This window comes from Petromyzon marinus, chromosome 41, assembly GCF_048934315.1.
Source record: "Petromyzon marinus isolate PM22_M1 ecotype Great Lakes invasive population chromosome 41, UKy_Petmar_22M1.pri1.0, whole genome shotgun sequence".
Classification (NCBI taxonomy): domain Eukaryota; kingdom Metazoa; phylum Chordata; class Hyperoartia; order Petromyzontiformes; family Petromyzontidae; genus Petromyzon; species Petromyzon marinus.
The window spans coordinates 7,673,526-7,698,618 of NC_133707.1; the positions used below are offsets into that span (position 1 = coordinate 7,673,526).

At 49.8% G+C, this 25,093-nt stretch overlaps 1 protein-coding gene and 1 long non-coding RNA gene across 51 annotated transcripts in view; one reads left to right on the plus strand and one right to left on the minus strand.

Annotated features, from left to right (window-relative positions):
* The window catches only part of LOC116951038 (uncharacterized), a 137,265-nt gene that overhangs the window by 36,657 nt on the left and 75,515 nt on the right, over window positions 1-25,093 (minus strand). For all 50 annotated transcript variants that reach the window (XM_076073294.1, XM_076073307.1, XM_076073296.1 and 47 more), the window contains exons 13-32: window positions 24,660-24,758; window positions 23,781-23,879; window positions 21,873-22,070; window positions 20,771-20,869; window positions 19,732-19,830; window positions 19,047-19,244; window positions 18,214-18,312; window positions 16,912-17,010; window positions 13,784-13,882; window positions 11,795-11,893; window positions 10,966-11,038; window positions 10,652-10,714; window positions 7,664-7,814; window positions 5,842-5,947; window positions 5,553-5,668; window positions 4,550-4,774; window positions 3,111-3,209; window positions 2,080-2,234; window positions 986-1,197; window positions 127-328 (exon numbers count right to left, since the gene is read on the minus strand). In XM_076073294.1, the coding sequence (XP_075929409.1) occupies window positions 127-328; window positions 986-1,197; window positions 2,080-2,234; window positions 3,111-3,209; window positions 4,550-4,774; window positions 5,553-5,668; window positions 5,842-5,947; window positions 7,664-7,814; window positions 10,652-10,714; window positions 10,966-11,038; window positions 11,795-11,893; window positions 13,784-13,882; window positions 16,912-17,010; window positions 18,214-18,312; window positions 19,047-19,244; window positions 19,732-19,830; window positions 20,771-20,869; window positions 21,873-22,070; window positions 23,781-23,879; window positions 24,660-24,758 (2,590 nt within the window). The remainder of the gene's footprint in view (window positions 1-126; window positions 329-985; window positions 1,198-2,079; window positions 2,235-3,110; window positions 3,210-4,549; window positions 4,775-5,552; window positions 5,669-5,841; window positions 5,948-7,663; window positions 7,815-10,651; window positions 10,715-10,965; window positions 11,039-11,794; window positions 11,894-13,783; window positions 13,883-16,911; window positions 17,011-18,213; window positions 18,313-19,046; window positions 19,245-19,731; window positions 19,831-20,770; window positions 20,870-21,872; window positions 22,071-23,780; window positions 23,880-24,659; window positions 24,759-25,093) is intronic.
* LOC142930555 (uncharacterized) lies at window positions 273-6,031 on the plus strand. The gene is made up of 2 exons (XR_012946511.1): window positions 273-376; window positions 607-6,031. It is a non-coding gene; the product is annotated as an uncharacterized LOC142930555 (long non-coding RNA).

The window sequence follows — 25,093 nt, forward strand, 5'->3', positions numbered from 1 at the left end:
TATTCATTTTAACGATAATGATGTTGATAATGTTGGTACGTTAATTATAACTGATGATACTGATTATGATGGCAATGAGCAGGATCGCGATGATTACAGCAAGCATGGCAAGAGCACCCGCTGCACCTGTGATGCTGCACAGGAGGCGCAGCGTGGGCATCTCTCCTCCCGCGGTGCCCAAACCGTCGCTGGCGGAGCGCGGCACGGGGATCGTCATGGTGATGGGCTTGTGGAACTTGCGTCGGCGCGGCTCCAGCGTCACGATGGGGCTGAACGCCGCCTTGTTCCCCAGCACCTTCTGGACCAGCGCCTCGGGGATCGGCTGTGACTGCACGCGGCGCACAAGCAAGCGAAAGAGTGCGCAAGGACAGCGAAGGTGAAGCTAGATGTAAAAGGGGCAGCCCTGCAGTGATTCGCTAATGCTACTGCTGGCGTATGGACCTCGCCTAAAGAGATGGAGGCCCTCTCCATTGTATTTGGCCTACTCCTCTACGCTGGCCAGCTGGCTTGAGCGAGTTGGGAATGCTCACATTCCACCACGCGCAACCTGCCGATCGACTAACGATGATCTACCCCCTATATTGTATTCCACTGCCCCTCCAACAGACAGAAGATGACCGTTGGATTGCAAGTCCAAAGTGTTGACCGTGCCACTATAGCAGCATGCATGTACGTTGAACTTCTTTCGCACTGTATGTAGCCAACCACGCTAAACGAAGGTGCAGAATGAAGCTCAGTGGTGCTGTGTAAAGTACAGTGAGCCTCGACCTAACAAGGGCGGATATTGTTTAAAAAATTAAAAGTCGCGCGCACTCCAAGTTAAAAAATTAAAGCGTTTCAGAGCCAACTTGTTATCTAAGTCTCACACATTGCGTAGACCCAGGGGGTAGTCCTGGACTCGATAGGGCGACGAGGTGGCAACCCCCAGAGCGAGAGCGCGGACCGGCGTTCTTTTACGGAAGCAACTCGACCTGCGACCTCTCACCTGCAGGCCGACCTTGATGCGCTTGGTGAGGGAGCCCTCGGGGAAGACGGCCTGCACCTGGGGCGTGATGGCGCTGCTTAGGACACCGCCCTCGGGCCCCACGAGGCTGCTCTCCTGGCGCACGCGCGACACCACCGCAAAGTACTGCGGGAAATCGCGCGTCACGATGCGACAGATGCGCTTGCGCTCCAGCTCCTCGGCCGTGTCCAGCTCTGAGCGGAGTAGGGGGAGACCGGGGCATGAGGACCGTACCAAACAAAAAAAACTTTTTTTTTTAAACCAAGGGCCTATTCTTAGCTCTTTCGGTAAAGTCACGTTGAAGGGAAATAATAAAATATATATAAAACAATACAAATTCTCACGACGTTTCGACCATAACGCAAACGGTCGTCATCAGGTGTGAAAAAACCAACGGCAAGAAACACCTGATGACGACCGTTTGTGTTATGGTCGAAACGTCGTGAGAATTTTTATTGTTTTATATATATTTTTTTATTTTGTTGTTTCCCTTCAACGTGACTTTACCGAAAGAGCTAAGAATATGAATTACTGCAGTCACGAAAGCTTTAAATCAAAATTCAAGTAAGGGCCACTGAGCTATATAGCTCCTTTTTCAGAAGCGACCTGGCTCTCCCAAATGATAGCTCAACGAAGTGGCTTATCGTGTGGAAACGTATAGCAGCCAAATAATATGAACGCGTGTTGATTCCCAAGAAAAAAATCACCCAGATAACAAAGACTACAATACACACGCATCTGTATACCGCCAGCGACACACATGTATGCACCTACAAAAACAAACACCTCCCCTCTATAGCCATACAGACTGTTGGGGGTAAGTGCTGTTAGCGAGCAGCTATGAAGGCTGGCCAACACCACACCCGACCGCCTTTGTCTCCACAGTGGCGACGTTTACACATCACACCAGGTATTCATTCAAGGCTGAGTAGACCTTGGGGAGGCACACGACGCGTTAAGATCAATTGTCGCCGACGCAGGTTGGGTGTAATTGACGCAGGGTTCGCCAGGTTCGTAGTGCAGCGCGCTAACCACGCACGCTACCGCTGCCCACACGCCAGCACGCGAGTCCGCACCCTCGTCCATGCCGTTGATGATCTGGTTGAGCTCCTCCTCGGAGCACTCCGACTGGTGCTCGCGCCACGTCTCTCCGTTCTCGCTGCGCAGCACCACCAGCTCGCGCTCCTTCCCACGCAGGGACGCAAAGTGAGGGATCTCCACGATCACCGGCCTGGAGAATCGGTGGGAGAACGGGGGGGGGGGGGGGGTTGGAGAGCAGCAGCAGTTATGGAGAGGAATGGGTGAGAAGAAGAAGCCAAATCCCTATCCGGATGCAGCCCAACCAGGAGATTTACTGTAATAATACAAATCCCATCTACTTCTGTCAACAAGCTACTTTCTGTACTGCTTGTTTTAAAAGACACACATTGGTTAACATGCAGCAGCATCGCTACCAGAACGTACAACTTCCCAGAAAATGTAAACATAAAAAAACGGCTTCTTTACTTCATGTTTATTTTGTTTACCAAGTATATTTTTTAGAGTAGCTGGCCTGGGGATACCTGGTGAGTCCCTTCGGTAAATTTAAACTCCAGTTTATTGGCAGTTGCCTAATAATATCCCAGTCAAGACAACTTATGCACGTATAGTTCCCCCCCCCGCCCAGTAATGAGAGATACTCCTCTCCTTCCCACGACATGTCCCTTTGTGTATCTCGCAGGTGATGAGGGAAGGAGATGTGGGGGAAAGGATGACGTATGTATGTTGAACTTATTTCGCACCGCACGTAGTCAACCATACTAATCAGAGGTGCGGGGAAAGACAAACTAAACACAAAAAGCAGTTCTAAAGAAATTCGTTTTCGACCTAGACTTAAAAGTGCATAGCTCCAGTGCCTTCCTAACATCTGAAGAGCGTTCCAAACGATCGCAGAAGCACATGTGAATGCGCACTATGCAGTGACCGCCTTCGTCCGATAGCTAGCCAAAACCGCTGCTGCAAGGATGACCAGAGTTTGCGTGATGGTTTATGCTCCTTGGCGAGATCAGCGAGGCGTTGTGTTGTGATGTTCGCGGGAGGAAGGGGTCAGTGGGAATGGGTTTCCTACCCGAGGAAGGTGGTGCCGGGTGGGCCCAGCTGCAGGATTCGACTAACGAGGCTCTCCCCGTCATTGAGCGGGGGAGGGGTGTTAGGCAAGTGCAGTTTACTGAGCACAGCCCAAGTGGTCCCCCCGCACGCGTGCAGTGGGAGACAAAAAGAAGACAGCGGGGTAGGTGGACACAGGGAGAGGAGGGAACAGAGGGCGGAAAGAGGGCGAAACAAAGGGTGGAGGAGAGGCATTGAAGGGGAAAGAGGCAAGGGTCATAAGAAAGGAGGTAGAAGGCAGACGATGAGTGGGGTACAGGCAGAGGAAGGTGGAGATGTTGGGAAGGTAGAGGAATGGTATAGATGGGAGGGGAGTAGAGATTAAAACATGGGGGGAGCGAGACAGAAATGGATGGAAGAGGAGGGGCAGAGGACAGGGGAGAAGATGATATGGAGAGAGATAAGCAAGGATGGGGAGAAGGAGATGCAAAGGCACAGGGTGGGACATAGATGGAGAGGTCGATTGGGAAGGAATGGTACAGGTGAGGGTAGAGGGAAGAAGAAAGTGGGAGAGAAAATAGTAGAGGTAGGTGGAGAAGAAAGTAGAGATTACAACACAGGTGGAGGGAGAAGGACAGGCACGTGGGGAATACAAATAAAAAGAGACACCGTGATCCAACATCCGTTAGTTAGCACATGACACAGGAGAGAAATGTTAGAAAGGTTCACGCAAAAAGCATGACTTGCGGTGAACTTTGCTCTAAAGCCGCGGAAGCATTTGAAAGGGTTGAGTAGCGAAATGCGGAAATTAGACAGGCAGCAGGCTCTACGTGAAAACTGTTTAGGATGGCCAAGAAGCAATTTTACCAGATCTCAGTTATTGAAACCTCCACCAATGGGTAAAGTACACAGACAAACTAAATCAGAGTTTAATAACAAATAAGTATTCAATAATCGGCAGCCTGAAAAAATATATCGTTTAAACATTAATTTCCAGCCACGTAAAACAAGACCTGACCCTCTAAAGACACAACAAACCCATCTATAATCTCAACATCCCACAATGCACCATGGTGGCGAGGTGTTAAATACCTCGCCTGGTATACAGGAGGTTGTGGGTTCGATTCTGACTGACGCCTGTGTATTTAGAGTTTGCGTGTCTCTGTCCCGTGGTCGTGTGTTTTTCACGGGGTCCTCTGATTTTTTTTCTCCACATTTAGAATCAATGTGTAATGAGAGTATTTGGCTGCTACAATACATTTCCACATGATGATAAACAACTTCGTTGAGCTTTTATCCGTGGCCAGGCTGCTACTGAAAAGATAGCCCAAACAGCTCAGTGGGCATTAACCTGGTAAAATAAAAAGTTTAGTTTAGTCACGCAAACAAAGCTCGGATCTGGCAGTGCTGCTAGCCCACAACGGGAGGCGGCAGGGGTTGGCACTGAGTGGCGCCACTCACCCGAGGAACTGGCCCCCAGACGGCCCGACCTCAACCACGCGGCTCGCCAGGCCCTCGCCCTCCAGCACGGGCGGCAGCGCGGCCAGCCGGTGGCGCTTGACGAGGCGGCAGGTGACGCGCGTGGGAGCCATGCACTTGCGCGGCGGGATGACGATGCGGAGGCCGTGGTGGCGGCAGCCGCGCATCGACCCTCCTCGCGCGTCCACCATGAAGCTCACCAGGAAGCTGCGCGCCGGTCGCGTTTGCGTCATCGTTATCATCGTTGTATTCACAGCTTGGTTTTGATACTTTACATGAGGTGCGATATCTATAAATGACGCTATTTTATCCACTACTGGATGAAGGCTTCGCTAAGCCGCCGCTGTCTATCATGGCATGGTGATGCAATGATTATTCATCTAGCTCTTGCATGCAAGCAGGATTTCATCATACACTCTCTGTGATCGATGTCCTCTTGGGCAGGTTCCCTCCTTTTGCTGCCAGTCGGTAGTTAAGTATCTCCCACCCGACATCATCCCTTCTAGCTTAGAATAGAACCCAGTCTCTCCATCGTTTTCCCAAGCATTCATTTGCGTGTGCTTCTTTATGTAATTCCAGATTTTGTTTGACTTTGTCAATGGCTACGTTTCTGATCCATGTCGAAGCAGGTGATGTACACTGATTTAAGACATTCTTCCCAAGGTGCCCCAAACTCATTATCATTCAAATGCCATTCTATTTATTAATTAGATTAATTATAGAAACGCTGCTACTCTTGTCGTGTACCTCTGATAGATATCTTCTACTGTTTGATTCCTCACCACGGGTAACATTTATGGCGTGCGACATCTTAACTGGCACCGGGCAACCCCCCTTCATCAACATGCACTGCCCAACGTGGTGAAGAACAGTAAAACAATCGCCCAAGCCAACACGGCAGTGGGGCGGGAAGGCCCTACGTTACAATACGTGTGGGCGCGTGTGTGTAGTATGCGTTGGGTTTCCGAGGAACAATGTGACCCACCCGGAGTGGATGGGGCTGGACGACAGCGCCACGTTGTCCAGGATTTCAATGGGTGCCCAACTGGTTGGCATCCCTCCCACGCCTTTTTCCTCCTCCTCCTCCTTGGGTGCGGCCAGCTAGACGAAGCGGCACAGCGCATTTCCCGAATCGGCGACACCGCTCGACCCGACCTCCCGCCCACGTCCCGGTGCAGCGCCACCGTTCGTCTCCGCAAACCACTCCACCCCCCAACGCTGCCCACCCCGCTCCACCGCACCCTTCACCGCACGCTCCCCAGTACGTTCCTCACCTGTGTGATGGTGGTGGCTGCGGTGAACTCTTCGATGAGCGTGGCCTCGCGCGAGTAGGGGCCCCGTCCGAGCGAGTACGACCTGTCGGAACTGAACGAGCGGAGGCTGAGCAGTTTGTATTTTTGTGCGTGTGACCGCCCATCCATCGACACCGGCCGGGAGGAAAAAATAAAATAAACCCATAAAGCACGTGAGCGTTGGTCACCATTGTGGGGATGGATGGGAGCGGATTGCAGGAGTGGAGGAGCCAAGGGGTTTTTTTTTTGTATCCATGGGTCAGGGTAGGGAAATGGAGAGATGGGATGGAGATGAGAGGGGATGTTGTCACGGTAACCAGGATGAGGATGGAGGGTGCAGGAAGGACCAGGTTTCCATGGTGGGCCGGGGCGAGGGATGCGAGGACAGGGGTCGTTTCCACAGCAACCGGGTGCACGGAGGAAGAAGCGGGAATGTTGGCGTTTCCATGGAAACCAAGCAGGTGCGGCGGCACCGGCGAGACGATGGAACGAGCACGGTAATGGGGGATGGATAAACAAAAACAAACAAACAAACAAAAAATGATAGCGTTAGCAAAAAAAAAAAATGGGCATGGCAAGTGGCACAAACAACATTCCCGCCTCTCAACAAGACTCGACAAAATGAAATCGAGGCATGGCATGTCATGAGAGGGGAGGCTGGGGCAAGCGGTAGGGGAAGCTGTGGTAACGGCTGGTGCGGTGCAGGAGCGAGCAGAATGGTGAAGCGAGCGCTGGCTTACCTGGTGATGGTGCTGCATGAGGCAAGGGAATGGAAAACGTCGGAGATAAATGGCGCACGTGGAAAGAGGGCTTTGCAGCGTGAGAGTGAATGCGAAGACGCGCGTGGTGAATTTTCCGCTCATTGATTTTGGCGCAAATTGTTTTCTGGGAAAGCTGTTACCGGGGCTGGCCACGAACAAAAGCAGAAAGTGCCGTCTCAGACGATGTAACGTTCTTTTCACAGATGCTTCAACTGCCTGGCTGCAGAATAAATGCTTACACAGGCTTCATCCGGGGGGAGGGGTTCTCTTAGTTTCGTTCGTATGCACTGCCCAATGGGGTCAAGTATGGTCAAACATCACCCATGACATCACAGCAGTGGGGAAGGCCTTCATCCAGCACTGGATTTATGAAGGGCCGAACATTACTCCAGTCACATTTCTTGTTAGGCTCACTGCGGTGAGCTATCATTGCCTACAATGGCCAATCGCAGGGAGCCACAATTATCGTTTTAAATTACTTTTAAATATTTAAGTTACAGATACAAAAGCGCTTTGATGATGACCACTCCTTTCTTATTGTTTTTACCTTTCGCATGCCTTATTTTACTCGTGGCAATGTGGAGGCCAGATAATTTACGTCACAGGCCCAATGCTATTAGCCACGCAGTCAAGATGACTGGCGCAACGTGGTTCTGGTCACATGACAGCGACAATTATGACAATTGAAATAATTAGCGGTGGTGGCTGCATTGTATGCGTCGACGGTGGCGTAAGTGATATATCATTATATTTATTTATATACGTCACCTGGACAATCCCTTAACATCTCGTCGATTGACACTCGCGTAGCAAGCGCGTAGCATGCGCGTAGCAATGACACGTGTACAAACATTTGAAATCGACAGGGAAATAATAGTGGCAATGGCAGCGAAAGTACAATAAGACATCAAGTGCAGCTTGAAAGACAATTGTGAAATGCTCACAAGCAACGTTGAAACAGAAGTGCTGGTCTCGGACGGTGTATGGGGACGGCGGTGGCGTTGGTGGAGTTTGTAAGCAGCGAGAGGGGGTGGCAGCCGTACCTTCCGGAGCGTGTGGCCCAGTTGCCGAAGCCCATGCTGTAGCCCGTGCTGCCCTCCAAGAAGTGGCTCGAGGGCAGGGAATCGTCTCCCAGCTCACGCAGATCCTCGGCCCTCAGGTACTCCATGCCATCGCCCGTCATCGTGTCCTCACCTAGCAACCAGGGAGCCACAGAAACACGATTGCCGCGGCAAAACCATCATTATCGCCAAGGCAATAACGTCGCCGCAGCAATGTTGACACCGCCACGGCAGCACCACGGCAACATTGTCAGTGCAACGCCGCCACTGCCAGGGCGACGTGACCGTTGCCAAGGCAAAAGTACCATCACCATAGCAACATTATACCTTGATGGCAACATCAGCATTGCCATGGAAAACACCACCATTGCCATGGCAACATCACCACCTCGACAGCAACATCATGGTCATGGCAACACCATCACCACGTAGAATACGGGTTTTCCGTGCAAGATGTTTCAAAGTCAGAATGCAACAGCGCCAAATCTAATGATGTTAAATTTATGGTATGATGCTTGCAGCTGTGTGCACTAGCAAGTCTCTAACAATGGATCGGAGCTAGTTTGGTTGATCTGGTGGGCTGGAAGCAAAGAAGTGTGGCATGGAGTGCTCCCATCCTCACGTGATGATGTGAGGATGGGAGTGGGGAGGGGGGGTGTGATTCATGAATTGCTTAAAAGCTCATGATGTACGATTGTGACGATGTTGTATAATCATGAGCAGCTGATTTCACCCCTGAGGATTTTGAGGATGTCCTGAAGATTTTCTGTTGGACGCTCTGCTTTGTCGTTTTAGTGATGGTTAGTTGATCACTGCTTGTTGTTCTCGCATCCCCTCCGCCAAGCAAGTTCGTAAAGCACTGGCCCCAAGAGAAGCACAACCGGTTCGCGCCGCGATAGACCAGGGCAATTTTATGGAAATTGTTAATCATTGCCAGCAACTGTCAACCAGTGCGCAACTACGGCAACTTGGTGTGGAAACCGTTTTAAAGAGCACGGATTCTTCAGATGTAATATCCCGGTGGGACATGCAGTTAAATTAACGAGTGCCATATGTAGTCACGTCACGCGTACACGTGTTATGATGTCACACGGCGTTGTGACATCGTAAAGTCTGTAGGTGTGACCACTTATCTGTGCCCCTTATCTCCATTTCTCTCCTTAATTTTGCCTCGCTCATCTGTATCTCTTCATGTCTCGACAAGCCACGTCTCTTGGAGAGCCATCGCTAGGCCCGATTACTCCGGGAGCCTTGCGGTCTGCAGACTGCAAGTTTATGAATAACCAATGCAAAGTGTTTGTTGGAAAATCGTCTGATGAACCCTGATTGGTCTCCAGAGCACACAAGTGGAGTAAGTCACATGACCTCTGTGTGTGAATTGATTAAAAGTTGCATATCCCAGTTGCCTACTCAATGGGGTAGTGGACCAGATTTGTCCAGATTTGGGCGACGGAGTTTTTTTTTACGACAGAAAATGATGCTAAAACTATTAAACTAAACCTTTTTTTTTATTTTACCAGGTAAAGCCCACTGAGCTATATAGCTCTTTTTTCAGAAGCGACCTGGCCATAAATATATAGCTCAACGAAGTGGCTTATCACATGGAAATTTATAGCAGCCAAATACTCGAAAACACATGTTTCTAAATGTGGAGATAAAAACCGGAGGACCCGGAGAAAAATCCACGTAGAGACATCGACTCCATATATATAGCAGACGTCAGGATCGGGATCGAACCCACAACCTCCTGTATACTAGGCGAGACAGTTAACATCTAGCCACCTGTTTGGCGCAACTGTTGCCGGCAAACAATTTCCCTAAAGTTGCCCTCGTGCGTCGCGGTCTTAGGGGCAGCTCAGGAGCAGAGAGAGCCAAGAGAAACCTTTGCAAGCCGGAGCGAGAAACCGTGCAGCAGTGGTGGCGTAGCGCTCCAAACGTCAACTTCGCTTCCAGACGGCATCATCCGGGACAAAGAAATTCCCATTCAGGACTCTCGCTGAAATAACTGCGTCATCGACCATTACATAACGGCCAGCGGTATTGTTATAAACATTACAGGAGTGCATACTCTTTGGTTCTACCGGTAAAGTCACGTAGGTGGAAAAGTAAAACAAAATGAAAATAATATATCAAGACGTTTCGATCACAACACAAGTGGTCGTCCTCGGGTGGAAAAAGTAATAATCCAGCAGTGGAACTGCTGAACCAGCGAGAGAGCCGTTACAACAAGACCTTATTTATTTTGTTTTACTTTCAACCTACGTCACTTCACCGAAAGAACCAAAGAGTATTACAGGAGTGATCGCAATGGCACTCCATTCTTTTGTCGCACATCAAAGAACTACTTCAGATATCACTTGAAATGTCGCTCGTACACGGTAACTGCTGCAATTGTTGACACTGCCCCTGCTAAACGTGTGTACGGCGCATGGTAATGGAATTATTATTTCTTGTAATCGTCAGAATCGGATTTTTTTTCTGAATTGACAATCAAATTTAATATGAAAATGGCCAAATATGCTAGTGCAGGAACCTACAAAAAGACGCGAGACTCTGTGAGGCCTTTCTGAGTAAATAACAATGGTATTGTTATAAACATTATAGCAGTGATGGAAATGTCACTTCATTATTTTGTCGCACAGCCTGGGACACACAGCCTAGGTGCTCGCCTACAATATCAGAGCTGTTCGTTTCTGTGGGTTGCGTCTTAAATTGAATTCACAGCTGACGCTCTGAGATCACCGCCAGGGAAGGGGTAGCCTTTTCCACGGAGCTTGTTGCTCAATAATAAAGCCCAGTGCCATTTTGGCCACAGCCTTCCAGCCATGTGTTTCTGGAAAATGGCGAGTCCTAGTGTGGAATTTCGTGGCATTCTGAAACTGAGAGTTATGAGACGCCACAGGTTACAACACCACTGCTGAAGAGAGAGAGAGAAAGAGATCCCGCGCCAAACCCCCAACAACCAAGTACCTTCTTCAGGCTCTGAAATATACTCCCCATCACTGACCCTCTCTGGCACAGAGATTTTACGCTCTAAACAGCAACAAGAACAGGGCGTTACCAACACAAATAAATTACATTGTTTAAATAATAATCAAGAATATCACTTGCAAAAAAAGAATCGTTGAAAACTGAAGCAAATAAAGTTTCACGTTCATTCAAAAGGCATCAAATAAAAATGAGTGCAACAAAATTAACGTGAACTGAAAATAACGCGATGTGTGTGGCGGTGCGTGTGCGTGTGCGCGCACTTATGGATCAATCGTACTGCGTGAATGCAGTACCTTCATCGTCGGACACCTCCAGGACTTCTGTCATCGTCTCTGGCACGTTCAGTTTGTGTTTCTCTGTGATTGTCTATACGCACACATACACAGACGCACACACACAAACACAAACGCATACAGATATACAACAAAGACAAAGATCCCCCGTATAGCCTTAACAGACTGTAGGGGCAAGTGCTGTTAGCGAGCACCTATGAAAGCCGGAACGGCACACGAGGGGGTGGGTGGCCAGCACCACGCCCGACCGCCTTTGTCTCCCCAGTGGCGATGTATACACACCACACCAGGTACTCATTTCAGGCTAAGTCGACCTAGGGGATGCCCAGGACCGGTTCAGATAATCGTCACTGGTGTTGGCCGTGAGCGGGAATCGAACCCGGGTCGCCAGGTTCAGTGCGCAGCGTAGCGCTAACCACTACACCACCGCTCCCCACAGATATACACAGAGACGCACGCACACAGACACGCGCACACAGACACGCGCACACAGACACGCACACACGTACACACACAGGTATACACACAGACGCACACGTACTCAGGGAGGCATGCACGACACACGAAGTGTTAAACGTTAAACCCTCAGCATAAGAAAGAGTAATCATACGAGCTGATTATGTCTTTCTTGCATTCTACATTTGATTACATCACTGTATGAATGTAGCACGCCGGCTGAGCCTTCAACTGTGGTGGGAGGGGGGGGGGGTACTCAGCCCCCCTGCTAAATTCCAGCTCCCCCCTCCACCACCACCACCCCCACTTTCCCTCCCCGTGACGCTGCAGGGGGAGGGCACACACAATCGCCCCGACTGGAGGGGTTGCTCACAGTTGTGGAGGTGATGGTCTCCTCTGTCACGACCTTGAGGGTGTCCACCACCGAGATGTAGCCCAGGCGACGGGCGATGGCCAGCGCTGTGTTCCCGTTCTGGGCAGCGAAGGGGGAAAAATCGGAACAGACGACACACGACTCCGTCACATTATGTTCAAGTGGACGTTCGCGATTTGCTTCGTATTTTTTTCCAGACTGTGTTGCGGCTGTCCCGCTGGCGTCACGCGGCAGGACGGAGGCGATTCCGAACCGGTGAGAAGCGCATCACCTTGCGTCACCACCTGTGTGTTTGTGCGGTATTACGCTGTTATCCACGTGACAATGTATTGATGCCTGTATATTTGGAGTTTGCATGTTCTCCCTGTGGTCGCGTGGATTTTTCTCCGGGACCCCCGTTTTTTTTCCGACCACATTTATAAACACGCATTCAGAGTATTGGGCTGCTATCAATATCCACGTGATAAGCCACTTCGTTGAGCTATCATTTGTGGCCAGGTCACTTCTGAAAAAAAGCTATGTAGCTCAGTGGGCCTTACCTGGGAAAATAAAAATAGAAAATAATACCGAACTACTGACAGCCACCAGGAGGCGCTACTCACTGCGACCAAAGACTAATTCAGCACCACGGACAGCGCCCATTTCGCACCCACTCCCGGCCAGTGAGAGAAATACGCAATTATTGTGCGTCAACTCCAAATATCGACGTATGTTATTTATTTAAAAAGATAACAGCGCATTAAGATTGACTGCCAGATTAACGTAACAATCACAGCAAAAATAGTCACTGCTAAATAGTCACTGCTAACATATTCTTGGGGGTAGATTTAAAATGTAGTGTTGCGGTGCATGATGATGTCTTGGGGGAAGGCTTAAGGGAGGGATTTTTTTAGATTCACCATCAGTTTTACAATTGAAGCAAATATTGTTTGCAGATAGTATTCAAACATGAGATTTTGAACTCTTCTATTCTTACGTTTAGCAATATGTCCACGAGGTCTGCTAGCCACGTGAGGGATTCAGGAGAGAGTTCATGTCGTTAGCTTTGAACTATGACCTTGTTGGACGGAGGCTTACTGATTTCAATTATATTTCATAGCCCTGCACACGTACCTTGCAGCAGATGGCGCACTTCTGGCAATTCCTTTTAATAAATAGTTTGGCACATGTCGCGGGATTTGGACCTTCGACCCCGTGCTAATGGGCTTTGTGTCATGCGTGCCGGCTGACCTTTGGGTCAAACCCGACTGACCAACGCGACAGAGTGGCCAGGGAGCGATGTAAACACACGTTCAATCACAACCTTGCTCATGAGTCACAGGCGATCCGTCGAGCTTAAATGAGGGCATGATTGATAACCCATGCCTCTAAAGCGGTAATGAGCACAGACTATACATGCCCAAGGTTCTTAGGTCACTGTAATGCTATTATAATGTACATTTAGCCCACTATGCAGATTAATTTGAAAATTGGGTGATACAATTTACTCCACCACAAGCAATACAAATTTTGACATATCTGTTTCTTTGATTTTTGCTGACGGAGCCAATGATGAATAAAGAACAGCCCAAACAATACTTGCCACATTCACAATTAGCATCACAATATAACAATAATAAATTACAGCCCATTGTCAACCCATTCTTGGATGAAGGTCTTCCCATGCTGTGCTGGTCATGCTTGTGTCTTCAGCCAAAACAAATCACGCTGAACATACCCAATCTGGTAGCATGAATGTGATGTCAGCCACAGCTAACATTAGGTCTCCCTATACGTTGACTCGGCCCTAAATGAGTACCTGGTTGCTGTCTTTTCCACATCAACAAGAGGCAGCTGGACATGGTCCTTGGCTACTTCGCCCTCCTGTGCAACCTGTCTGCCTTATTAGGTTCTAAATAACAATCACTTGCCCCAAACAGCCTGTGCAGGCTGCATGGGGGATCTTTGTCTGTGTGTGTGGGTGGGTGGGAGCATCGCCGCGTCACGCACCACGGTGACGTCATTGGGGCGCGCGCCGCACTTGAGCAGCAGATTTACAATGTGCGTGTGTCCCTGCTGCGCGGCCTGGTGCAGTGGGGTGTATCCATTCTGCAGCGTCGCCAGGGGGTACGCGGAAGGCAGAGGGAGAGAGAGAAAACGGAAATTAAATACATGGCTCTGCAACCTCATTACACATTCCCTTGTTGACCGCTTATTTCATTCAATCATTTACTGCGAGGTTTATTTTTATTATTCTTATTCACTACTGGGTGAGCAATGATTGACCCATCAGCAATTCAATTAATTATCCTCATTTCAGGAACCGATTTGATTCATTAATCAATTCTGTTTTGCGTTGCGGTGAACGGTGGTGTCTACAGTATTCGGAGGGGTTAGGAGAACCCATTACGTACAACATCGCTCACTGTCCAGAGGTTGGTTTTCTACCATTAAGTGATGACCTCTGGCATTCATGTATATACATAAAGACTAGAGAAATCTTTAAAAAAGGTCAAGGTGCAGCCCTGCGATTGCTTGCTCACGCCACCGCTGGCAGAAGGGCCTCCACTAGAGGGAGCAGCTCTTGAGAGACCCTCTAGTAGAGGGTATTTGGCCTACTCTTCCACGCTGACGAGACATCTTGGAAGAGGTGGAAGTCCCCACAATTTACCCCACAGCACGTGACCTGCCAATTAACTGTGGCGTCCCCATTTAGACTGCTGGGAGTACAAAAGCGGGAGGGATTTAAGAAGCTTACCCCATTATTTAAATTTAATTGCGACCTCTGTATTGCAAGTCCGAAGGTGCTAACCATTTCACCACGGCGGAAATACAAAAGCTTTGACGATAACGTGCACGGTTCGATGCATCAATAACAATAATAACCGATGGATTGATGCGTTGTTCCACCATTACTCATGACGCGTTTTATAAAAACCCACAAAACCATTCCTGGGTTTATGCATCAGAGCCACTCCCGCGACAACACAGCCCGGCTCCCGCGTAGCGTCCAGCATACCGCACAGCCCACACTCTCATTAAAGCAGCTTTGACCCACTTAATACTGAGCCAGCTTTAAGCGCGTCCCATCTGGGACTCGAACACAGGGCTTCGAAACTGCTGGCACTGTGCTGTGACATAGGCCTGGCTTCACAAAAGATACACAACCACCTTCCACAAATCGTGGGCATTTTAAAAATAAATTAGGTGGAACATGACAAGAATTTCGTGCTATACAGTTGACCGTGCACAGGTGTGTGCGCGCGACCTTGAAAGCAGGTAGTCGCTAAGCGCAATGGTGCTAATTGTTGCCGGACACTCAGTGAAAACCATCGCGCACGCCATCGTGAACTCTATCGCGGAAGCGCTTAAAGGTGCAACCCAAAGTATAAAGAGCTTCCGTCTTAAATTTTGATTTATTATTTTATTGTTTCCCTTTAACGTGACTTTACCGAAAGAGCTAAGAATATAGCTTCCGTCTTGTAAATACCGGGCAATGTAAGAAACTTTGTCCCTCACGATTCGATCAGTAGTCACGATTCAGGGTAACCAATCAAGCATTGGTGAATTTTTAACATCGTGGTATAAATCAGCGCCCCCTACTGGCACACTAACGGCCCGTTTGCGGGCCGTGTGCCAAAGTAGCTTGGTGCCGCACGCTAACAGCTGCCACTGGGGGTACCCTTTCAAACGTGGTGAGATGAGACGTGAGATGAAAAGTGCTCTGAGATGCCCCGGCGTATAGAAGGGCACTTTGTCCTCCAAAGCGCCCCTATCTGTGCCTCCCTTACCCTGCGCCGAATCTCGCTCTCTCGCTCCTTCTCCCTTCTCGCTCCCCTTCACTGGAACCAACTTCCACTGCAGCATGCAGAGCAACCATCTTCACTGTCCTGCTTCCGAGTCTCCCTTAAAACAACCCCCATCTCTTCTCCCCAAGCACATACTACTGCTGCTCCCTGCCCCGGCCTGCCAGCTATGACCAGACTTACCTCTACCACTACCCCTACCCATATCACTACCCCAACTGCTACCACTACCGCTACACCAACTCCTCCTAAACCAATGCCACCTGTCCACCGCTCACCCAAAACTACACTACAACTTTGAATAACCCCACTCTTTGTTTCAACTACTATCATCTGAAGTACATTTTTAATAAATGTTGTGAAGCGCCTTGGATTAAGGCGCGATATAAACCTATATAGGATAAGAAAAAATCGTTATTAATACAGCACGTAGGGTGCCTGTGCGGGGTTACACAGCCCCGCTACACACAATATGTCCTTCTAGAGAGGACAGAACAACTTAGAGAGCAGCGGGGGGGGGGTTCCCAGTGTCAGCAACCACGGGAGAGAGAATTCCAGACCTTCAGGGGCATCAGAGGAGAGAGAGTGACCATCCACAGTTGAGGGTCTTCCCCACACCGTGCACGCAGTGAGGGTTATTTGACCATACTTCACCACCCTGGTCAGTGCGGGTTGGTACAGGCAGGTAGGAGAAGCAATATCCAGGCTCAAATCCTGCGTAGCTCCTGAGTTCTCATGGGATCAGGTGCATCCTGGGTGATTTGGTCACAGGCTCCCTGCCGTACAGTTTACCGAGTAAACAATGAACGTTGTTCTAACGTTGGGCCAACAATGTTGGTTCAATGGTTCCAACCACATGACAACGTTGGCCCAACATTGGCCCAACATTGGCCCAACATTGGCCCAACATTGGCCCAACATTGGCCCAAAATTGGCCCAACATTGGCATATTAAACTAAAACTAAACTATTTGTATTTTACCAGGTAAGGCCCACCGAGCGATATAGCTCTTTTTAAGAAGTGACCTCGCCACAAATGATAACTCAACGAAGTGGCTTATCATTTGGAAATTTATAGCAGCCAAATATTCTAAACGCACGTTTCTAAACATGGAGGACACGAGAAAAAAATCTACGTGACCACAGGGAGAACGTGCAAACTCCATATATACAGGCATCAGGGTCGGGATCGAACCCACTACCTCCTGTATACCAGTCGAAGGAGTTAACATCTCGCCACCATGGTGCTGGGTAGCCAGTTCAGCGGATGATGGAATTGAATCATGCTACAGCACACAGGACTGTACAAATCTGCGATCAACACGTCCATCACCTTGGTCTTGCTGTTCACATCTGCGCCGTGCTGAAGCAGGAAATTCACCATTTTGATGTTTCCATAGTGGCAGGCCACGATCAGGGGCGTGTAGCCCAACTGCCAAGAGAGAGAATGGAGATTGGGGGGGAGAATACAAATATATACACCACCGTGATCAGACGCTAATGGGGGTCCGTAGTTCTTCACGCCAGTTTTATCAGATTGTTTCAATATGAGAATAATTGAGGCATCCCTATTCTGCATTCCATTTCTATGTAAACAGTTTGCGAACGACTCTGCTAATCTTTCCCCATCTGTTGGCTCCGCTTAATTTTAGCGACGTTCACGGTTATACCAGCTCGGCCAGGGATTCTCGCCTTTTCACACTGTGAAGGGCAGATTTACTTCAATGATTATGATTATTAAACAAAAGCTATCTTGGGAGTACGGTATGAAATTGACATGCATATCAAATAAATGTTGACGTGTTTATTTAATTTGCGGCCGAAGAGCAAAAAAAACTACTTTTCGCTTCACAATCGGGACACCATATATTGGTTTATTTCATCGCGGTAAATGGTATGTGAAATCTCAGCATGAGTGAAGACACCCAACTTTAAAGGCTCCATCGATTGAACAGCTTTGATGGAAAGGACCCATTTCGTCATAAGCAAGCCTCACATCTCAAGTTAAAAGGGAAGGGTCCAAAGGGCCAGAACCGATGCTGGTACCCACTTAAAGTAGCACATTTTAAGTTGCACCGAATTACGTGGTTTAATACGAGTGAATTACTCCATAACCCCACTCAATCCACATGGTTAGCACACATTTTTATGTAATCCACCATGTATCTGGCCTGGGCTCATGGACTAGCAGGGAAGTTGCTGCTGCAGAATTAATATTTTTATTTTACCAGGCAAGACCCACTAGCTATATAGGGCTTTTTCAGAACAACCTGGCCACAAATGATAGGTCGACAAAGTGGATTATCATGTGGATATTTGTAGCAGCCAAATACTCTAAACGCATGTTTCTAAATGTAGAGCGAAAAACTGGGGGACTCAGAGAAAAATCTACGTGGACCACGGGGAGAATATGCAAACTGCAAATATACAGGCATGAGGGTCAGGATCGAACCCACGATCTCCAACATACCAGGCGAGGTAGTATTATAACAAAACACAAATAAAATTCTGATATACAACGTCCAATGTAAATTGAAACTATTTGGTTTAAAAAATATAAATATATATCTTTTTTCACAATCGAAGGGGTTGCTTTTGCGTAAAGCTTGGGTGACGTTGGGACGCGATGCCTCACCTTGGTGGTGGCGTTGACGTGGGCCCCGTGTTTAACCAGGATCTCAGCCACATTCACTTTGTCCTCCTGCGCTGCGAGGTGCAGGGGAGAGAGGCCACTCTGCACACGCACACACAACCGCAGGAGCACCTCTGTCAAGCGCCATGCTCACGTAGAGGCCTCCAGGGGGCCAGCGCCGACGACACACTCGCTGCACGCGACGTTGATCAGCGCGCCGTGAGGACGCAGCGTAAATGCATTTCCGCTCGTTGCGTGCGACACTTCAGCGGCTCGTCTCGGCTTCTGCAGTGGAAAAATAACCTGGGCCCTCCAGAGCCGATCCGGGTTGGCCCGGCACGACCCCAGTGCGGCACAATGGCACAATGGAAATGATGCACGAGATGGCTGGCGGCAGATACACCACCTGCACTTAACAGTGTGCCAACTTTCTGTGTATTAGCCGCCCGATGCTCGACTCATCGTTTGTGAGCATCGGTCCTCCACCCTTTTTTGTTCTTGCTGGAGGCAGGTTGTCTCCCCGTCTGCCCAGTTGTAGCAGCAACAATAACACCTGCCATTCACCAAGTGGCGTCACCACAGAGATTGTGCCAGGCTAAGTGCACTTTGAGGCCACGTGAAGTCTTGAAAGCTCGCTGACAAAGGTCAAGGGACAGACCCAAGTGCCATAGGTTAACTGAACTCACCTTGGTGATTCAATGCGAGCGAGCGCTCACCTTGGTGATTCGGTGCGAGTGAGCGCTCACCCTGGTGATTCGGTGCGAGCGAGCGCTCACCTTGGTGATTCGGTGCGAGCGCTCACCTTGGTGATTCGGTGCGAGCGAGCGCATGCTCACCTTGGTGGCATGGTTGACGTCGGCGTATCGCGCCAGAAGCAGCGACGCGACATCGGCGTGGCCCTCCTGGGCCCCCAGGTGCAGCGGCGCCACTCCCTGCCGCGTGATGGCGTTGGTCTCGGCGCCGTACTCCAGCAGCGTCGTCGCGATCTCCAGCTGGTCCTTCTTGGCGGCGATGTGCAGCGGCGTGTAGCCGTTCTGGATCGCGCAAGTGCGACGTGTAGACAGACGGGTGGGCACGGCGAATGGGACTTGTGCAGTTTTTACCACCCGGTTATACAAGTGGCGCACCCACCTAAGATTTTGCTTCCCTGCCCCAACAGCCGGGGAAAGGAGTGAGTAGATAGGGATGCCATGGTGGCTAGATTGTTAACTACCTCGCCTGGTAAACAGAAGATCGTGGGTTCAATCCCCATCCTGACAATGCCTGTATATTTGGAGTTTGCATGGTGGCATGGATTTTTCTACAGGTCCACCGGTTTTTCCCTCCAGATTTAGAATCAACAAGCGTTTGGATTATTTGGCTGCTATAAATATCTACATGATAATTTGTGGCCAGGTCGCTTCTGAAAAAAAGCTACATAGCTCGGTGGGCCTTACCTGGTAAGATAAAAAATAAAAATAGTTTAGTTTTAGTTTAGATACGTGCATGGTCCTAGAATTTTGCTAGTAATCGGGTACTTACCTTGGCTGTCGCGTGGGGAGAAGCCCCCTGGTCCAGCAGTAGAAGAGCCACTTTCTGATTGTCATAGTGTGAAGCCACGTGCAGTGGTGTCAGCCCATTCTGTGTTGGGTGGAAAAGACAACGAAGGACAGTGAAAATAAGGGTAGAGAGGCATAGTGTGGCTGGCATGGACTCCGGTGCAACTAGTTAAAGGGGCACCACCCCCTGTGTCTAATTTCCTCCCCTTTTCATAGTCCAGTACCCTGGGCCCGACCTCCTGCCCGCGAGCTCCGGTTCTGTTTCACCGCCCGCACACTCGACAGCTACTCGCTACGCCGCTGATTTTGGAGCAGAATTCAAGGCGCTTTGAGGTGCCAACAATTGCTCAGATACGGAAGTATGCACTGATTCACCGATTACAATCCATTCTTACCCTCATAACGTATGCATGGGATTGTACGCGGGAGAACCAAATATTTACAACCACAGGGAGGCTAACGGGAGGCTCTCATGGATAAATGAATTACTACTTTTTTTTACGATTGCACACAGCAAACACTTAAGGGTTAACGAGTGAATTTCCGCACGTAGAATCAGGTATGATCCCACTGGAGATCTCAAATGTCTCGGAGCATCGTGACACCAACAGCTGTGCCTTCACACCGAGGCAGAAGTCCTTGGAGACACGGGATTGTAAACAGGGCAGCCATGCACATCGGCTTGGGATGTGTCTCCCGCCTCCCTTAGATATCCTCGATAAGTTATTTTCGTTTTGTATTTACAATGAATAATAATAATAATCCTAAGAGCGGTCTGGTGTTAATTGAGCAACTTGCAGTTACGTACAGTTACGAAATATATTGGTTGCAGTTACATTTTGTTGTAAAAGTTACAAATCAAGTTTGCAAACGAGGCTGCTTGTATCTGGCACCAATCTTCTGCTTCAAAATTTTTTTTTCGAGGAAGATTTACGATGCAAAGGGAGGCAAACAAGGTCGTAACGGACAACAGGAAGTTTCTCTTCCCTGCGAGACACACCGAAGGATGGGCAGGGCGCTACCTTTCCGGCAGCGTCCGGGGAAGCGAAACGCTGCAGCAGGAGGCTGGCCACCTCCATCTTGCCGTACTTGGATGCGACGTGGAGCGGTGTGAATCCCTTCTGTGGTGGAGAGAGACAGACGGCGCAGCGCGTTCAAGGAACTGGGGGGGTCACGGCGACTGCGTGCGCTAGGAGAAATCAATGAGGGTGGTGGATTCGGTGGTTTTGGGCAGGGATGGTCTGACCTTTTGGTAGAGGTAGCAAGCGAACATGGGTAAAGGTATCTGACCCTGGTTGAAGAGGCACAAAAGATTTGAAATAACCAGAGAGTACCTGATCTTGGCAATGAGTACCGGTGAAGACGTAACACCTCTGGCGACGACCAAGACAGGATCTAACCTTGGTGATGACTACTTAGAGAAATTCCAACTTTGCTGGTGACTACCAGAGGATCTGACATAGGTGGTGGCAACTACCAGCAAGAACCTGACATAGGTGGTAACCAGAGAGGACGTGACCTTGGTGGTAATGGGCACAACCCTGGTGGTGACCAGAGCAGACCTTACAATACGGTGGTGATATGTTAACTACCTCGTCTGGTATGCAAGAGGTTGTGGGTTTAAAACCCGACCCTGATGCCTGTATATTTGGAGTTTGCATGTCTCTCTTCCCGTGGTCACGTGGATTTTTCTCCGGGTTCCCCAGTTTTCCATCCACGTTTAGAATCAACATCACGTATTCAGAGTATTTGGCTGCTACTAATTTCTACATGGTAAGCCACTTCGTCGAGCTATCATCTGTGGCCAGGTCACTTCTGAAAGAGTTCTATAGCTCAACGGGCCTTACCTAGTAAATAATTTTATATATAGTTTAGTTTTAGTTGACAATACCAGTGATTAACACAGGATTTGACCTTGCGGTGATGACCCTGCGGGTGGTGAAAACCAAAACACAAACTAACTTTGCTGGCGACTACCAAGAAGCGACCCCGAACCCTGCCAATGATGAACAGCGAATACGGCGACGCCCGCAGACAGCCCGAACGTGGTGGTGGTGTTGGTGTTGGTGGCGGCGGCTGTGGTGACGAGCACGGTGCGGCGCGGTCCTCGAGCCAAGGCCTGACCTTGGTGGTGACGGCGAGCGAGGCGCCGTGCTCCAGCAGGATGGCGGTGACGTCCTCGTGACCCTCGCGTGCCGCCACGTGCAGTGGCGTGTACCCGTTGGAGGTGGCCGCGTCGGGCGAGGCCATGTGCTGCAGCAGCAGCTGCACGATCTCCAGTTTCCCCAGCCGTGCGGCGATGTGCAGCGGCGTCTGCTCCTCCTGAGCGTCGCGAAACGCGCGTCACGGATTTTTGCAATCGTTAAAAAGCGTCCGAGAGTAAATCGCTGGACAATACCGGGCCCCCGCGAGACTTCATTTCTCCCCATGGCCACGCGAGAAGCCTCGCAAGAATGAATTCTCTCTCGGGTCACACGCTCCGAGGAATGCCTGTCTATGCAGCCACAGCACGCGGGGAGGTGCTTGAGCCAGCCAATGTTGACCGTGCCGTGGCAGTTAATCATTTTAGGCTAAGTGAACTTCATTTTGCACGGCCCTCATATCATACGGCCCACGGCCACCTCGACACCTGCCGCTTCCAAACAGCATGTCAACAATATTGATCCACCGCTTCAAGCATCTCAGCCGCACTAATCGGGTACTAGAGGGGAATATTTTAGAGCTGGCAAACTACGACTGCTGCGTTTATAATTTTTAGCAACCACGCTCGGTCACCTTTTCATACTGCGAAGCTATCTTTTCACGTCTTCATACTGTGCTCACTGCTCTGACAGGGCTTTATAGCCACCTGCATTTGGAAGACAGTAAATGAGCTGATCTGATTCTAAGTAACCCCTATAAGTGTAAAAAAGGCAGAGGCTAAATATCGTAGAAGGGATTCGGGTGGAGTTGTGGTGGCGTTGGGGGGGCAGGGGGGTGAAGGGTGGATGGGGATTTTATGTAAATCAGTGGCAATGCGGCACAGCGCAGCAATCAATGTCAATGTAAACCAATTTTAAATCACAAAATAATAAGCAAACACGGACCACCGCGTGGGCTACCTGCATCTCTAATCAAAGCAGAGGGAATTGAGCAGGGCTGCGTTTGCGTGTGTGTGTATTCATGTAATTTCAATTTTAAATATAACCCAATTTTCCTCTTCACTCTGCCAGGTTATTGATTGTGGCAGGAGGAGCAAGCCTTCCAAGCAACCATCAGCCATGGTAGCACAAGCAACCAGATGGTTCATGCAGGGCATTGTTTGTTGCTGGCTCTGTCCGGGGTCGACAACCCGGAAATAATTTTCGCACCCGGCACACCACATCCAGTTTGCGTCTCACTATGGCTGTTGCCACTCTGAACGTACATGTGTATGTTGAAACTTATTTTGCACCCTACGTAGCCAACCGCGCCAAACAGAGGTGCGGGGGAAGGACAACAATCTAAGCACAAAAAGCCTGTCTACCAGTGACCCGGAAAATATCCATCGAGGCCTCACCACAACTGAGTGAATTCACTGTCCGTGGTCAAACGCAACACACATTCACGAATAAGAATTGGCCCAAACATCGCGATGCAGGAGGTATAACCATGGGCGGTTGATGATCCATTTTTGAATCCAGGATCTCAGCGGTGCCGACTCGGCGCTCCGATCTCTGAACCACCCTAAGCATAAACCATTACCTAAACTCCGGTCGGCAGCGGCTTTCGGCGAGCCATTGAACAAAGACGGTAACCACATCGCGCGCTTTCACATGCGCTTCTGCGGCCATCTGGAACGTTCTTCCTTCCGATATGAGGAAGCCAATGGAGCAATGCTCTTTTAAATCTAGATTGGAAACTCATTTCTTTAGCACTGCTTTTTGTGTTTAGTTTGTCGTCCTTCCCCTGCACCTCTGATTTTCACGGTTGGCTAAGTACGGTGCGAAAGAAGTTCAACATACATACCTATGTTTCTGATTGACGACTAACCGTGTCACGGCATGCCCTTACCCTGGCCTTGGCGTCCACTTGAGCGCCGTTCCGAAGGAGGCTGCGCACAACTTCCGTCTGCCCGGCGCGCGCGGCCATGTGCAGAGCAGTCTCCCCGCGCTGTGCACGCAAGCACGGCGACACGGACCAGACGCTCGTCACCGCTCGCCGCCGATCACGGGGGACGCCGCCACGTTGCAAACTCGCACACTTCCCAGGGGACATTTTCCCATGCGCATGCCGATGCTCAGCACACGCCAATAGCACTGGTCGCGAATGTACGAGCGGTTGGGGGGGGAGGGGGATGCACCACGGGCGATTTGAACCCTTTCCCATTCCGATGCCGTTTGCCGTACGTCATCAGTTTTTCGGTATCGAGGCACCCACAAGGCCCTATTGGTGGCCAAGTGTCAGTGTGTCTATGGGTGATGCATGGGGGCCACAATTAGTGCCCACGCACGATGTCGAGATTGCGGACCGCTCGTAAGGCCCGCCAACTCGCCTAGCTTGTCCATCACTGCGATGGGCAAGCTAGACGAGTAGCAAACTAAACTATTTTTTGTTTTCCAGGTAAAGCCCACTGAGCTGTACAGTTGTTTTTCAAAAATCACCTGGCCACAAATGGTAGCTTAACGAAGTGGCTTATCATCACGTGGACATTTATAGCAGCCAAATACTACCCTAAATACGTGATGTTGTTTCTAAATTTGGAGGGGAAAACCAGAGTACCTGGAGAAAAATCTACGCGATCATGGGGAGAGAGAACATGCAAACTATAAATATACTGGCGTCAGGGTCGGGATCGAACCTACGACCTCGTTTTTACCAGGCGAGGTAGTTATGAACTCGCCACCATGGCGGAATGAGAGTGAAGGTGTCGAGAGGGAAGGCTGGACTCACCACGTTGGTGGCGTTGGGAGAGGCCCCCCCTTGCAGAAGAATCAGCACGATGTTGAGGTTTCCCATGAAGGCAGACACGTGCATGGGCGTCAGCCCAGACTGCGTGCACACACACAAAAACAAATATCCTTGAACGACTGTTGGGGCAAGGGGGTGGGTGGCCAGCACTACGCCCGACCGCCTTTGTCTCCCCAATGGCAATGTTCACACGACCCAGGGGAGGCCCAGGATTGTTTCAGATGTCACCGATGTTGGTCATGAGCAGGAATTGAACTTGGGGTCGCCGGGTTCATAGCCCAGCGCGCTAACCACTACACTTCCGCGCACACACACGTTTCCATGTACACATGCACACACGCACGTGTATTCACACACGCTGACGTGTCAGCCTACGTGCGAACTGTGTACCCCAATGGGCGCGCGATGCGACCGCC